General features: G+C 43.7%; 1 protein-coding gene across 22 annotated transcripts in view; it reads right to left on the reverse strand.

Moving 5' to 3' along the window:
• wnk1b (WNK lysine deficient protein kinase 1b) overlaps positions 1–17,042 on the reverse strand; it is an 88,466-nt gene that overhangs the window by 40,950 nt on the left and 30,474 nt on the right. For all 22 annotated transcript variants that reach the window (XM_054800523.1, XM_054800525.1, XM_054800543.1 and 19 more), the window contains one exon: positions 14,422–15,691. In XM_054800523.1, coding sequence (XP_054656498.1) covers positions 14,422–15,249 — 828 coding nt within the window. In that variant the 5' untranslated portion in view covers positions 15,250–15,691. The remainder of the gene's footprint in view (positions 1–14,421; positions 15,692–17,042) is intronic.

Genomic DNA, 17,042 nt, shown 5'->3' on the forward strand with positions numbered 1-17,042 from the left:
AATAAGCCATTTAGGATGTTAACAAAATTCTTGCTGGTGTGTACGTGTCACAGCAAATATGTTCCCTAGCGGACGGACAGATGTGTGGAAGATGACAGGAAGTGACGTCGGAGGTTCAGAGGTGAGTTTTAGCTTGCCGTGGGTCGTGTAGTGGCCCCAACAGTAGCCCGTGTTGTTATGACGATTATTATGCTATCATTATTGTGCCTGTTGTGAGATATTTTCAACCTGCAATAAATTGTCTTTTCTGTCGATCACATCTGGTCCTTGTCTCACCGCACCGTAGAATGTAGATCACTGCATTCACTTCTTCATTAATTCATTCATTCACAAGGCTTCACCTGCTTTGTCTTTGTATTTGAGTTCATTTAGTTAGTTCGTTGAGCCATTTTTATACTTAAAAATGCGCAGAAGGTAATGCATTGTAGGAAAATTTTAACTCATGCACACGGACACACATGCGTGCATACACGTGTGACATATAGACTTCAATTCCAAATGTGAAAACTGTAAATAGTTCATGGTGTTATATTTGCAAATACATTGTTATTTTGATGTAAAACAAGCCTTTCTTGTGTTGTTTATGTCGTTTAGATATTGGAGTGGTCACAAAAGCAAAACATCTGTGTCAAAGTGACAATTATGCTTGAAATGTGTCTTTCCACAAAAGCTGGTTTTCTCCCGATGGACTGCTGATTACTAAAGAACGAAAAAAGATCGAAACAAACATTATTTTTTCTGATGAAAGATGAGTGTGTAATCTTCTTAGGTTCCATGTTTATATAACCATACAACGTAATATTCTGTGTGCCTTGAAAGATCAGTCAAAATCGTCTAAAATGGTAGTGAACGGGCGGTCTTTTGAAAAATGGCTGGGATTGAATGAGTGAAGGATAAAGATTATTCAATGCTAGAGGAGGTCATGGATTCTGTGCGCTGTTACATGGAAATCTGGGAGGAGAAGAGGAGGTTATCCTTCCAGATTATGGGACAATATTTTAAGGAAGGACAACCACAGGAATAAAAAAAAAGTAAGGCATTGTTCTCTTTTTTATTCCTGTTTAATTTCATTCTGATATTTCATCTTTATATTACTGTATTGTATATGCCCTGTGTGTGAGTCACTTAGGAGTTCATTTAGGTAGTAAGTCCCGGCTTACACAAAAACTCGACTTCTATCACAGTCTAGGTACTGAATAAGTTTGTAACCAGAGGACCACACGCATAAGCTTGTATTTATCCGTTTGGTCACTATACACTAGTTTCACGTTGATGCACGTTGACTATTGACGACCCAGTGCGATTTATTCAGGTGCGAAGCCTCGCCGAGAGAAGAAAATAAGAGTGTGCGCTGGGATCAGAGGCGCACCTGTCTACACGGCGGAGCCTGCCAACACACACACGGCAGCATCAGTGAGTATAAACACTTATGTTTGGAATTCCACTGTGGAAACCATCAACCCTTTGTTTGAGAAAATAACTCACACAGTCACAAGTTTTCGGACGTATTATTATTATCATGAAATACCGAACCATGTGGCGTTCAGTTGCTGCTCAGAAATAGCAGCACTCGCAACCAGTGTCAGCGAATCAGAGCGGTTTTTCCCTCATCAATCATCATTCTTAGGAGCCTTCCTCCCCCTTAATGACCCAGACGCTGACCCCTCAACGAGACCTTCAATATTTCCTCCCCTTGTGTGTGTGTGTTTCCAAGAATGTCAGTGCGTGACACGGACGTTGCTATCAATGATAGATTTCTCTGGATTTTTATGGCTTTATTGGTGATGCATGTTCACAGACTGTCACTATGCCCTTACGTATAACAATCTAAATGAAAAGAGACAAAGAAAACATGAACCATGTGCTGCCGTCGCTGCTGTTAACGCCTACAGCCCACGCGACTTCTATTTTGAGATGCAGAAAGACAAAAAAAATAAGAGCAGCAATGACAGAAGGAAGAACAAAAAGAAACCTGAATATAAATGTGAGAATAGTCAGCAGGTAAGCGCTGACAATGGGGCTAACAGAAGCTATGATGTTTTATGGTTATGTGTTTGCACTGTCATGCAGCGTACAGCCGAGACATAGAATGACTGTAATGCAATGTAATAGCCAGAGGTGGGAGCAAGTCAGTGTTTTGCAAGTCTCAAGTAAGTCTCAGGTCTTTATTCTCAAGTCTCAAGTAAAGACAAGACGGATCGAATCCAAAGTCATAGGCTTGACATTGTCAAGTCATCTTCTTCCGCTGTGGAACACGTCGAGCGTCTTTATCACATACACACGAATGGCGAGGAGACAGTGCGCAGGGACACAAATATAACGCAGAGCAATCTGTGAGGTCTGATTTTTTTTGAGCAGGCATTTTTCTAATGCAAATGTATTACTCTTTTGAACACATATTGTTTTGAGAAGCCAAACTCTTAAATGACTTAAATGACACAGCAACTAAGCAGAACTACATTCCTCGTCACGGAAATCCGACCAGAACTGGACTCGCGGGACCGAATGGCGGGGTAAGTGACTTTTGATATAGCCCACTGCTGGTGGGGATGTCATCCAACTTCTTGTCAAAAAGTCCCAACTATCCCTTCAAGCAAAGCGACGACATATTGCATGTAGCTACTGCTCTTTATTGTTAGCTCCTCATTCCAAATTCCAACTTTTTGGCAATTGTTCAACATTTGTCCATGGTGATTTACAGTAGTTCCCTCTTTTTTTTTGTAATCCCCTTTTCCCACATTTTAATCATCCTTCTCATGCGCTTCAAGCTAGTGAGCTGAAACGGGGTTAATGTTTGGGCTTATTAAGGACATGCATTGCCCTCCACAGCGGAGCAGATTTGTGCAAAAAGGAAAGCCTTTGTAAATCCCTGTAAAGAAATACCAGCAGGTCTTCTGCAGGTGGCTCGCAATGCAACCAAAACTAAAAATCGCAGTCATTACAACATTATTACATCAATCAGAGTGCCGTTACCAAAAGACACGTGCAAGCTGGTCAAACGTCAATAAATACATAGCATAGCTATGCACGCAAGTTCCTCCGGTTCATGCATGCTGAGCAGTGCGTGACGTAAACATTTATTGAAGTACCTTGTGCATCGGTGCAACGTGCCGACAGGCTAAGAGCAGGGCTGACTTACAAATCAGCAGTGTTGCCTGACACTTTAAAGACACATGGTGTGCACGTTGGGGAGGAGTTTTTCACGATATCATACCTGCTTCGCCTTTTGCTTGCGTGCGCTTGTCACATGTCACCTTAAACACCTGTTACGTGCTTTTCTAGCAGTTTCCCCCTCTCTTTCTATAGAGAGAATTTCTGCAAGTGTCAACAGGGTCAAGGGTGTGTTTTGGGGAACATAATGCCTCTTGTGCAATCGGGTGCTTTTGTTATTATTTTAATCCCATTTTTAGCAGTTTTGCACCAAGTCACATCTATTATCCGTCATGTTTGAATACTTATGTCCATTTCAACCATCAGCGCTGCAAAATACTGTACAGTGTGAGTATAGTTAACCTCTATGTACGGTATGTGCTGTACACTGCGCCTGCTACTTTCACCACAACAATACACCGAATAGCTCTCATTTGTCAAAGTTTTGATTCATAAAAACAAGAGCATATACAAGCACACGTGACACGCAACCTGTTCTACTCAAACATACATCTCGCACACGTGGTTTTGTGTACAAGTATGCTCTCTTTCACTTGGACTGGAGTAAAATGTCATGATAAAATAAGCAGCGACTTATTTTATCATAAGTCGCTCTCTCCCCCCAGGTTGGAGAGCATCTGGATATGGAAGACAAAAAGAGAAAAAGAGGGGCGGGAGGAGCGCACAGGTTGTAGAACATGCCGAGCAATCTGACCACAGGGGATCTACAGTCCATTAGCTGCTAAAGCTGCCATTAAGCGTGCGCCGCCGTGTCTGCACCTCGCGTCGTATTTCATCTCTATTACGGTCATGCTAAACTGACTTTGAAATCAAATGTCTCCATGTTTTGTATGGTTTTGATTCAGATTGATGCATAAATAGGCAAACACCGTGCATGTATTTACTGTAGTATCGTAGCGGGAATCTGCAGAAGTGCAAACTCAACACAGCAAGAGGTACTCCGGATGAAATATTCATGGGGAGGCTTTTTAAATGAGCACACAGACTCCCACCAAACATGCCAGACTCCAGTGTTCTTTTTCCTACAGGGTGACAGAGTTGTACTTTTCATCACCCCAACCGGCCACATAATGAACAGATGACGCAGTCATGCTGTGCACGCGCATAAAGGGCCAGCGGCGGTAAACAAACCCCTCTGTCAACCCTACCTTTGTTTAGAATCGATGTGTGTCTAAGCATGTTGTCTTACGTATACATAAGTGAGCTAAAACAGAAAAAATGATGCTACAGTTAACCATCATTTATCGGCGTTAATTTATTCCGGAACCGGCCGCGATAAGTGAATTTCTGCAAAGAAAGATTCAATATCAATAAACGGAATATTTATGTAGTTTGAGCATAGACAACCTGATTATGACTGATGATTTTTACCATTATTAGAGCCCTCTAGACATGAACTAACATGGCTACTGTATAGTCACATTTACACGTGTTTTACCCAATATAGTAATGGTTTCATTTGTTATGGTTTCATTCATTTTGAACATGTTTCACAGTTCCACATGTCCAAAAAGGAGCAGGAAGAAGCAAAGCTTATTTAATCCTACCCCCTTTCCGTTTCACATCAATTACAATATAATACTAATTTGTTCACTTCCCGTATTCCAAATGTACTCTTTGCCAATTTTAAATACATGATAAGGCAGTATAACAATGTGGTACAATAGGTCAAGGTTTATAATATAGATATAGTATAGTAAATATAATCAGAGAAAATAAGTCATTTAAGACAAAAATAAGACTTGTGCCTGTGTGTTTTAATAAATGTCTTCTGGACATGTGGACAGGAAGTGATGTCGGGGATTCAGAGTTGAGTTTTAGCTGTCGTGAGATAAATGATTCTAAAAATAATAAAAGCCTGTCATTGGCAATCAAGTCTGGTGCGTGATACTATTGATACTATTGATAGGCGTTGAGTTCATCAACGCCTTGTATTGCCTGAAAGGGTCACTGACATGACTTATCAAATCTGCTTAAATATGTTCTACATTGTTTGTAATTGTATTCTACGTTGTTCGTTTTATGAAAGAACATTTTTGTGCTTGAAAATGCTTAATTTAGGTCAAGAGTACGTAACATTTGCTTAAATATGCATTTTTCTGGACTAACAATAGGCTGTAGTTGACCACAAAACAGAGATCATTTATTAATACATTTTTTGCAAAGACCGCGATAGCGTGAGTGAGCGATGTTTGAACCACGATGGAGCGAGGGACGACTGTACTGTATACATGCTGATTTTCCACTGCACAGCAAGAGCCAGACACATTTTATCCAAGTGGAGACTGAGGGCAAGCAAGAAAACGGAGCGCTGCAGCAAAATGGACAATAGGGTACAAGAAATTGTTCAAAAATCAGGTTTCCCACCAACATGTGGTCTAGTTTCAACTTCGTCCTTGCTCTTCCCGCCCAGCGGCGAGCCTCTCTGGCCAGGCCAAATTGTGAAGGCTCATTCATCAACCGAGTCAGCCATACAGTGTATTTACTATAAAAAAAGGACATTGTTTTTGGCCCTTTTCATGGTGAGATATGCTCCTGCCTGTACTTCTTGTATAATCTCCCCTCTGATAAATGTCACAGCAGGAGAAACATAAAGCCTGTTATCAGGATCAGCCACACAACCGGACTTTTGGACATGTATTTCTTTGACTACTGATGTGGACCGGCAGAATTAAGCGCTCTGTCTCGCAACGTGATAATGCCGTCGTGAAAACGATTAGCGGCTGCAAATCACACAGCTGTTCGCTACACAGGCGCATTAAAGAGCAACAGACGGGACTTTCCACCCCGCTCGGGTTCAAAACGTCACTGAGCATCGCACAGCGCCCATGTGACCTCCCCGCGCTCGGTGCCGATTACATCACGCAGGCTGCTTTGTGAGGGATTGACTGCGACTAATCTCTCCAGGGAAAACTTCATATTTTCTATAGTGTGATGACTGGGACAGGCAAAAGTGGTCAACATGGTACAGGGTTTCCGCTACATGTAACTGGTGGTGGCGGTGCGCCACTACAAAATATAAGCCGCCAAACCTTAAAAATTAGTTGTTTTTTTTTTTTTACTTGAAAACAATTTTAAGGAATATACTGCATGAATAGATATATATGCTGTATAGATACATATATAGCTCATTATTTACGCACATATTGACCACAATTAGTTTGAAAACGATTTAAAATATCATAAAAATGTTTCATTGCGCTTTATTTTGATAACAATAGCCCATAACAAGTGTCGTCAATTGATGACAGCTTGTCACATGCTAAACTAAGCCTATCTATGCCAGCGTGTGCGATCGCCCGCGTTTCAATCTCAATCCACATTCTCCCTTTTTTGTTTACATGCCCGACTTGCGGCATCAAGCTAGCTCGGAGCTACAAGTGGCCATTACGTTCATGGGATACATCAATCATTGATTATCATCACAACTTGCTTTTTTTTTTTAAAGTGTCACTTAACAATCTTGCTCTCTTGTTATCATTATAACACTAGTTGTGTGTCAAGGTTGTGCAACAGAAACACGCAGTGCGAACAGCTTTCGACAGTGATGCTATCACAGGGGTCTCCAACAGGTAGCACGTCAGCTAGCGGTAGCTCATCAGCTGATGATGAGTGGTTCATCAAAGAATATTTGCTTCACCTCTTAGTATTTTTATAAGTGTTCTATTCAAACATGACACCTGTATTTAATGACAAATGAACACACTGAGTGGAGATATGCTTTGTAAATAAAGCACCATTTAAATGTTGACAGTGCTCTCAGCAACTTTGCCATTAAATGAACAGTTTTGCCATGCTCTCGGTTCATGTTTGGCTAGTTGTTGAAAAAATGTTAATAAATAATACATAAATAAGTCATTTTAAAAAATTGCTTTTTTTTTTTTTTAATTGCAAACTTTGCAGCTGCACAACACAGCGGAAGCAGTCCGCCCTCCCATGCAGCCCACCACCACAGCTTCAAAAAATCCTAGAGGAAACCCTGTGGTAGCTAGGAATTGCGTGCTGGCATATCGTAGTCATGGCAAGATAGATACACTCCAGATCTCATAGTAATCTAATGTTATTGTCATGGAGCCATATACTGAATATAACCAAGAAAAGCAGAATATCAAATGAAATCACCATCCAAAACACACAAACTGGCAACAACTGGAGAACGTCCTGGCTCGTTCCCAGGCACGGGCACAGATAGACCCCTACTGGTGCTCAGGCACCCGCCCTTTTGAGAAAAGTGCCCTTCCTGCTGGACCCCATTTTTTCCCCCCATTCATTTCAGATTAAAAATGAATTTCGTACATGGCTTCTTTCACAACCTGCTTGGTGGTGCTCACAAGCCCCGCCCCTCCTCATGCAGCGCTGACTGGCTGCAGCCTACAGTCTCCTCTGACCCACAGCATCAGACAGGTAACCACGATGCTTGTGTTAACTACATTAGCTGTTGAACACATTATGTCGCCACTAGTCCAACGTTTTCCTAAAAAATTAAAACCAAAAAACAACTCAAAGCCTCGTCTGGCTGTTTACTGACCTTTATTCCTAACTTTAATCCCAAACGATGGAACAACGAACACAAAACACGAGCGATTTGGGACATTACATATTACATATTTTTAAGTAGCTGCTGTCATAATCTGTGGGCAAGCTGGTTAAACTGGACTTGGACGGGAATGGCAACGTCTTCCATGTCACTGTGGAATTTTAATTAAAGAAAATGGCAAAACAACAAACTACACACCGCACACAAGGGATTTGGCGCCTTGGCATGCCTGAAAGCAACAAAACTACCGTATATGTGAAGTGTCTGCTCTCATAATTTGGGTTAAATACTTGCCCTTTGACCCCTGCTCTATGGGGCGTGCATCATCTTATCATTGAACGTATGCCCCACATTTACTGCAAATGTACTTCCTGTCAAGCGCATGAACAAGAACATTCGTTGTGTGCACTGTATGGTCACTTTAACCCATTCAGCCACATTCCAGTTACGTCTCAGCAGACGACATGCCGCCGTTGTCCTACTATTTTTAGGACAGTGTGTGTGTGTGTGTGTGTGTGACTGCATCTCTTTGTCCCCTTCTTTGCCCATCCAGTTGCCTTAGTTAAGGTGGAAGCGACTGGCGACACAACGAGAGATGCAAGCCTCAAGATCACTTTGTTCCGTCTGCCTTGTTCTATTTCCAGACAACCTACTAAACTCAAATGCATGAGTAATTTACTCTGCCGTCATACTATAAATACCATTCATCAAAGGCCAACAAGAAAAGTAAATAATGAAAAAAAACCACAGTTCCAGCTGTTGGCTGCTACGGCTGATGTGCGATAAATGGCCCGGTTTAAAAGCAACAGAATTTGTGCTTGTAATACCATATGGTTCCTCTGGAGGTGACAGTGCATCCAAACACAAACACTATTCCAGCTGAAATGCATGCATAGAAAACTTTCTCATTTACCTGAGATTTTGAAAAACCTGGCCATGTTTCCACCAAAAACTTTCCCCAGACTCCAAGTTCCTAGAAAAAGTACCCAGTAGCGAGGTGGGTGTTTTCAGAAGCCCAGGAACTTTTGATGGGTGGGGTGTGTGCTGACCTAAGTCTGACCTAATATTGTCCGTTTATTTAAATGGCATCAACGTAAAAATATACCAATCCCCATTTGCCATCAGCCTGATTTACCCTCTACTTTGAGTTGTGGTGGTAACCACACAGAATACCAGGGATTACTTTACTTTACTTTACTTTAAAGTTCCTGGACATGTTGGTGGAAAAGGGGGCTCATGTATTGAAAGCAGAGCATCGTTTCAAGAGGGGGGGTACACAATACTACGCGACCTCGCCCCAATGACATCTTATCAGAGGAATGTAGGGAATCTAGGGAGAGAGAAAAGCCTGTTCTCTTTCTCAAACACACAGAATAAAAGAGTGGGACAAAAGGCAGAATAAATACACTTAGAGGGAGGATATTACGAGGTGAGCTTGGATGTGCACCTCAGGTCATTTTACGCTGATTCAGACTTGTCTAATTAAGACTGAGGCCACACGCGCGCGCACACGCACGCACACACACACACACACACACACACACACACACACACACACACACACACACACACACCGTCACCTCTATCTTTACAGGGGGGTAAGAAGCACTTTTGAGTCCTACTAAGTGCCATCAAAACAGGAAGCAGTGTCTCGGCCAGCCAATCAGCGCACTGCATTTCGAGGAAGTGATGCTACGATATGCATGTGTGAGCTACTGTTTAAAATACACTGAAAGTGATCAATCTGTTTGACGAAGGGCGGATGTTAAAAGTGGTGTCAAGGGTAAGTGGAGGGGGTGGGATTAAAATGGGGAGACTAGCAGATGAGTCAGGGCAAACAAAGAGATGAGCACAACGGAATGACAAATCTGATTGGAAAGCCTAAAGCTGATGCAGTATGGACGGAGGGGAGAGGGGAAGGAGAGGAAAAAAAGAGCTCGTCATCATGTTTCACTGTACAAGTCATCTAACATCTGTCTCCTGATGCGTTCCCTGTCACAGACTCACACTGTAACACACACACACACACACACACACACACACACACATATTCCTGCATTGACTATGAGCACAATTTCCTCTCAGGCGAGGCAACAACACACCCTGGCGAGAGAATCATTACCAAATGCATTAGCAACACACACATGTATACAATAATAATATGTGATTGTCACTTTTATTAAAGGAACTCCTCACTGAGCTCCCCACTGGAATCATAATGAACTTCTTGAAGGCAGCGCAGGCTGACCTCGCTACTCACCAACACACACTGCACGGAAAGACGAAGGATGGTTTGCATATGAGGAAGTAGCAGGCCTTCCTTTGTGACTCACAGCTGGTTATGAGTGATGGTGAAAGACTCAAGAGTTCATTTCGAGCATGCACCGGAAACATGTCTTATGGGTTATGCTGCACTTTATATTGTGGCGACTAAGTTCTTCTATTGACCGCACATAACGCTGTCGGAAAGAAGTCCTCCATCTCCAGTGTGTCCTGTTCGATTGCCTGTAAATACTCACAAATACTCCTAACTCGGGAAATACATGTGTCAAGGACACAATATGCAAAAGCAAGGGGGGGGGGGAGAGACAAAAAAATTTGGAGCTTGTAATTTAAAAAAAAAAAAAAAAAAAAAAAAAAAAAAAAAACTGAAATAGGTTGTTTATCAGCTGATCAAAAGTTTAAGACCACAGGCTATAAAAGCCAAAATCTGCACAAAATGTTCATTTTCTGTCAGGCATTCCCACTGTCATGCCCTCCTGATGGTAAAGCTAAGAAGCTTTCTCTTTTTGAACGTGGTGGGATTGTGGAGCTGCATAAGCAAGGCCTCTCGCAGCGTGCCATTGCTGCTGAGGTTGGGTGCAGTAAATCAGTCATTCTACATTTTTTGAAAGATCCTGAGCATTATGGAACAAAAAAGTCAAGTGGTAGACCCAAAAAAAAAAAAAAATCACACCTGCGCTGAACCGGAGGATCCCATTGGATCCCAATCAATTTTGCTGCAGGCTTGACCTAACTGCCGTTTGTTTTGTCAGGGAAATCTGAACCGTCAGCTTCGGCCCCCGGGAGGAGCTTGCTCCTATTTATCTTTCAGTGAGATGTACGAGACAGCTTTTAATGCACGCTGTATAGCTCATTCGTTCTGACATGGGATATTATAGACTCTGCAGCCACAGTGCTTTGTGCCTATAATGCATGCATGTTTTAGTTATTCTGGGTGTATAAGTACTTGTGTGAATGTAAAGCTGTCAAAAAGCTTCTCTCGTGGCGCTGACTGAGTTTATGGAACCTCCAGCAGTCTCCCCCCCCCCAAAGAGTGGAAGTAGTAGTGGTCTGTGGAGGAGGAAGGGGGGCTAATCTGCCTTGTGTTGCTGTTGAGAGAAATTTCAAGCTCTCTGAGTTCCAATGGAGTTAAGAGCCTAAAGGTCACACACTCACACACACTGGGTTGCCCCTCTTGTCTTTGTCAGTCCCCCCTCCCTCCTTTTTTTCATTTCCTTTGTCTTTTCCTTCCCTTGTCACCATTCTCCCTCCACACATTTTTCCCTTACTTTTAACTCTATCCAGCACTTTTTGTACCTTTCGTCTACCCCCCAAATGGTAGCTGAAGGCTTGACATACTCCTATCGCCCACCGTTGGCCTTTAACCTCAACTCCATGTCATGCAGCCGGGGCCTGTTCTTCATCTGCAAGCTTTCATGATTCTTTGCACTACAAACGTACTTTAATGAACCACCATGTAAGGCAGCTTCGACTACCTCAGCTACTGGGGTGACCTTCCTCGTCTTTCAACGCTCCTATCTGCTGAGCAATCTTCCTCGCAGGAGCTTAAGCATCTCCGTCCATCTATGGATTATTTTGGGCGTTAGGAAGGCAGTCGGTGGAGCGTGGCGCTACAATCCTAATTTAGAAGAGCTCCTTCATAAATAGACTCCTGCATATGCTTGAGTTTTGTCATTGCAAAGATCCAATATTCAACAATTTTGAACAATTCGAAATGAGTCTTGATGGTGGAATTTAGACAGTGTAAGTAAGCCTTCCTTGGAACGTGCCTTTATTGTGTGTCTGTAGCTTTAATGCTAATGAGCTGTGCTGGGATGTCTCATTGTGCAACTGATCTGCTTTTTACATATACACTGGAACTTGTCCAACGAAACAATGTGGGACAGGACGACACCAACGTGAGCAACACTCATTCACACTCACATTTTAACAGCGACATCACGCTCGGTTAGCCTCCTGAAAAAAAACAACATGTCAAACTTACAGCTCTGTCTGTAGCTGACTGGTGGAAAGTTGGTAGAGGGTTATTTTAAGATGTGTACTGAAGCCTGGACGGTTTCTCTCAAAAGTAGAGCAAACACGTGAGGGAGATGACATATTTATCTCAAATTTGGGGCTCATGTGGGGCTCTATGAAATCAGTTTTATTTTTTCTCAAATTCCGTTTTTTCAGTTTAATTTTTTAGAATTCAGTTTTACACTTATTTTTACCAGCATAGATTGTGTGCTTTTTGGGTTAGTGAATAAAGTGTCCGTTAATTAAATGCAAAAATCCTTACATTTATTGATGCAATACATCAGTGGACTATTTTGCCCAGTATTTGAGAAACGGATGTAGCTTGGCTAGCTTTTGGAATAGCATGTCAGCCTCTGCACACATTGCTACAACATTCTCAACAAACTGTAATGCCCGTGCTTGTGATTAAGGAAGGCGTAGTCACAGATGCAATTCCAACTGCACATGCGAGATATTTTTTATGACACTCTTTTTTTGTGTTTACACAGTTAGACATGGGGCAAACGGCGCTCTTGTTGTGAAGGCTGTTAGTGTGTTCTTGTGTTCCGTGTGCTTACGACTAAGACCAGCTTTCTTCAGTGCTTCTAATCTAATATCAGAGCTGAGGATGAATCACTTTAAGTCACAAGCGGCGTTTTGCCAGTGTTTCTATAACGTGTATTGCATATTTCAGTATTTGTCTCAAACAGTGTTTTTTTGTAAAATGCATCCAATAGAAAAATCATTATGTGTTCATTACATGACATTAGCTTGAGAGCTGCTACCTATATCGGTATCTGTATTAAAGTGCTGGACAATACAAGGTAAGAAATCCAATATCGATGTCGACTGTTAGAACATCCTTAAAAAGTCGCTAACATTCGGACTCAAGCACTTACAGGATAGCCAGTAGACTCCCAGACATCTCCAGCTGCCCACACAGAGTGAGCATGTATGTAACTTTACTCCAGCCACATGTCTGCAGTTGTTCAGCCGTCAAGGACACACACATACACACCACATAGGACTGCAGAAAGAATCTGTAGAAAGAAACGTGTCTCTGCATGCATACAGTCTGCCCCATCACCACAGGCCATCCTTACATAACACTTCCCATAGATCATGTTTAAATGCAGCGTTAATCCACCATATATTAAATAAGTCCTGCTAGAGAATCTCCAGTCTGCCCGTTTATAATCAATCTGAATCCCACCCAATAAACACCTGCTTGACACGGAGCCTCATCGTTGATCTTTGGGAGGGTGGCGGATTAAGCGGGAGAAGCTGAATGTTTGTTTCCTGATAAACAAAGCAGCGTTTCCAAGGCGCAAAGCTGATTTTAGCTCCTGGGTCTGTTGGAGCCTCAAGGAGCATCTTGTGATGCGATGTATGAATGAAAAAGAGGGAGGGAAAAACAACCATGGAGAAGAGTCCTGTTCATACCCGCAAAGAGACGACGCTCAACTGACGTGGTTTTTGTTTGATTACGAGCAACAAAACAAACATTATGCATTGTGTTAATGCTGAGAGGCATTTGTTTTATCACACTGAGCAGCATGGTATGGGGGCTATGGTGTAAGAACCAGCTTTAAAGCAATTCATTTCCTTTTTTGGCATCTCTCAGCATTCAATTTCTGAGTCCGTTTCAAGTTTACGACTCCTTTCTGACGTATTGACATAAGTGTCAAAGTGTGTTTAATGAAGTCATCGCCCATCAGAGAGGATGTACTGTATGCTGCTTGGTTCTTTGGCAAGACTTTGCAAAAGGAAAACCACAAGTTTTGTTCCTGCTCTTAAAAGCCTCGGATCAGCTGGTTACCATAAATGTCATGATGTGACCATACTGTACATCGGATACTTCCTGAGCACGAGCTCTTCCAGAGATGCATCCAGGAAACGACTCAACGCATGCACAACGTTGTGTGGCGAGAGCATCCTGTTGGCAGCCTCTGTGTGCCACCGTGTTCTGTTTCAGTGTGCAGACACCTTGCTCAACGTTTTGTTTGTTTTCCACTCAGCAATCGAGTGAAACCGCCGCAGCAGCAGCAAACTAGCTAGCAGGCACCATAAAAAGGTGATGAAAGCTGCAGACGTGTTAGAAATGTACAGCATTTTCCCCCAGTTACAGTACAGTTAGCCCGACAGTCAGTCTTGGCATTTCAGTCGTATCCTAACTTGACCTTTAGGTGTACTCACACGAGGCTAATTGTGCCATACAGTACACGTTTGGCTAGCATTTGGTACACTTCCCCTCCTTTGGCATGACAGGAGGAGGCCAGGGCATGACTGGTCATGGGAGTCACAGAATGGCTTTAGTTCTTAATGATAATCGGCACATTTCATGATAGAAATACGTAGAATGACTATAAATAGTCCAAAAAGTCAAGTGCAGGTATAAAAGCTGACAATGTACGGAGGTGACAGTGAGGACATACCTGCAGCTCACACCACGCCACCTCCACCGTCGTCTCTGTGTCGAGCCCCTTGTACACCGTCTTGAAGGACCCTCTCCCGATCTCAATGTCAAATTTCAGGAAACGTCCGTCAGGTGATGTCCCGACCGCCTTCGTCTCGGCCTCCTCGATGTCCTCCTGCACCCGCTTCTCGGCCTCCCTCTGCTCGGCACGCGCTTTGGCCAGCTCAGTCTCTCGCTCCTTGTCCTCTGTGGGACTGCTGGCGCTGCATTCATGCAGTTTTCCGTCTTTGGTCACTTCCTGCTGCAGGGCGTCACGCTGCTTGTCTCCTGTTTTGTTGACATTCAATGCTGTGGAGGTGGGCTCTTTTATCGCCCCTTCTGCACTTTCTACAAGGGCACTATCAGCATGTGTAATGCTATTCACTCCTACAGTTTGGCTTTGCCCCTCCAGAGCTCCCCCAGGCTGAGGGCTTTGCAAAAAGGGGCCCGCAAGTGCCTCTCGGGCATCTCGCTCCGCAGGCTGAGGCACCAACAAGCCGGCAGAAGCCCCCCCGCAGTCTGGTGGCGAGGTGAGTATGACCGCCGCCTTGCTGGGAAGGTCCAGGGCGGTGGCGTTGGAGTCGCAGATGACACTCCGGCGGAAGAAGCGGTGCTCGGCGGTCTTGGAGTCTCTGTCCATTGTGTGACGCCGCCGTTGGACCTCTGGGTGCCCCTCCAGCTTGTCCACCACATGCAAGTCTGAACTTGCAGAGCCGTTCACATTCTTGTGGGGGGTCTGAGGGGACGGCGATGTAGGGGCCGGGGCAATGAATTTCACTGCTTTGCTGCCGCTTTTGCTTTCCGACATTCTTCCTCCCAGACCGCAAAGGTTAGCTTTAAATGTATCTTCTCCTCAGCCTCCAATAAACTAAACTAAGGGGACAGCAATGGAGCAGCAGAAGAGTTAACAGAACCGCTTCAACAGGACGAGCTACAGTTCCTATAGGCCTCTATACTGAGCTCTGGGAAGCCCCCAGAGAACGCAAGGGGCTTTCTTTTGAAGAGCAGGGAGTAAAGGGTCAAAAAGCAGTAAAAGGAGGAGGGGCCTGTGAGATCAACACTCAAATCCATCCTGCTGCCAACATCCAGTGAGGATCATCGAAGACATGGACAGGTGAAAGACGTTTCCAGACAAACCTGACAAGAGGAACTACGAAAGGAGGTCCAGGGAGTCTTGGAGACCCTGCTTAGGGAAGCTGGGCCTAGCCTGGCCTAACCTGGCCCAGCTTGGTCCTCGTCTCTCCTTGTCACTGGAAACAAAGAGAAGAATATCAGTCAGGGGCTATCAACACAAACGTTTTCAAGTCAAAATGGCAAAGTATCCTTTCAGCCTTTCATCCATACAGAAACGACGTTCTGGGTTCCTTGAAACAGTATTTTTTTCCAGAGGGGGAAAATCGCCTGATTGGCGTTTCCATGTAGACAAGCGGAACCACTGTTTTATGAAATCGTTGACGTCACCAACCCGCCACCACCATGTCGCTGTCACGTGACCAGAAGTGAGCTTTGACGACAAGCCAACATAATATCTGAATATTTCGACTGACATGATTCAACCCAGTCAACAATCTCCTGATATTTTGTTGTCTTATACTCCAAAATGACTCGCTGAGGTAATTCCACTTTGTCATAAATCTAGATGAGCGGAAGACGATGGATTTATGTGCATGCGTTCTTTCTTCCTCGATAGTTTGGTGTGCTATGTGGTTCCGTCTGTGTGTCTGTTCACAGCGCCACACGGAGGAGTGCCTTGACCCAGTGATCAGTTCCGTCTGGATGCAACTATTTACTAATCCGGCACAGTGTGGATGTACTTTTTTCAACCCACCAATAAAAAAAATCCCATGAACATTTCCGTGTGGACAGGGCCTCAGCGGAACGTCTTGTCCTGTCCTTGCTCTTCGCCTCCCAAGTCAATAATCAATAGGACAACAGTGTAGTCCCTGGCTAGCATACCGGTAAGAAAACATGGCGAAAAGGGAAAGAAGGCGGAACAATGAAACGGGAGGAAATGTTTGTTGAGCAGTGGCAACAATGCCCCAGTCTTTTTGATGATTCCTCAAGGGAACACCAACACAGAGTAGTAACAACATTTGAGTGTTCCAGTTAGCTCAGTGGCTACATTACTATGCTAACTGTTGGTTAAAGCAGACATTGCTACATGAAAACAACCCATGGCTTCCACTCGTGGTTTCCCTGCTGAATGTCAGCTTGTCTCAATCGTTTATGCATGCGTTCAAAAAATATCTTTTTGAATCAACCCCCGTTATGTTCAAGGCAGCGGAGTAAAGATGCAGACGGAAGGCCCCTTAATTGCTGCTGCTGCTGCCCTTCCAAATTTAGCCCAAAGTCACCACAGCCTGGCTAACCTCAAGGTTAGGCTCCTCGGTGGTCATTTAGCAGCTTAACATGAGAGGGAAGAGGTCAGTCAGAGTGGCAGGGATAGCACCACTGCACAACAGTTCCATGCATGTCTGGAGACAGCATATGAAGTCTGGAGTGCCATACCTCCGCCAAGGCCTGAACAACCTAAATTCTTACAAGATTTTTGCATTAATTCTCAGAAATGAAGAATAATGTTGAAAAATGTGCATTAGGAGT

The sequence above is a fragment of the Dunckerocampus dactyliophorus genome, chromosome 15, assembly GCF_027744805.1.
Source record: "Dunckerocampus dactyliophorus isolate RoL2022-P2 chromosome 15, RoL_Ddac_1.1, whole genome shotgun sequence".
NCBI lineage: Eukaryota > Metazoa > Chordata > Actinopteri > Syngnathiformes > Syngnathidae > Dunckerocampus > Dunckerocampus dactyliophorus.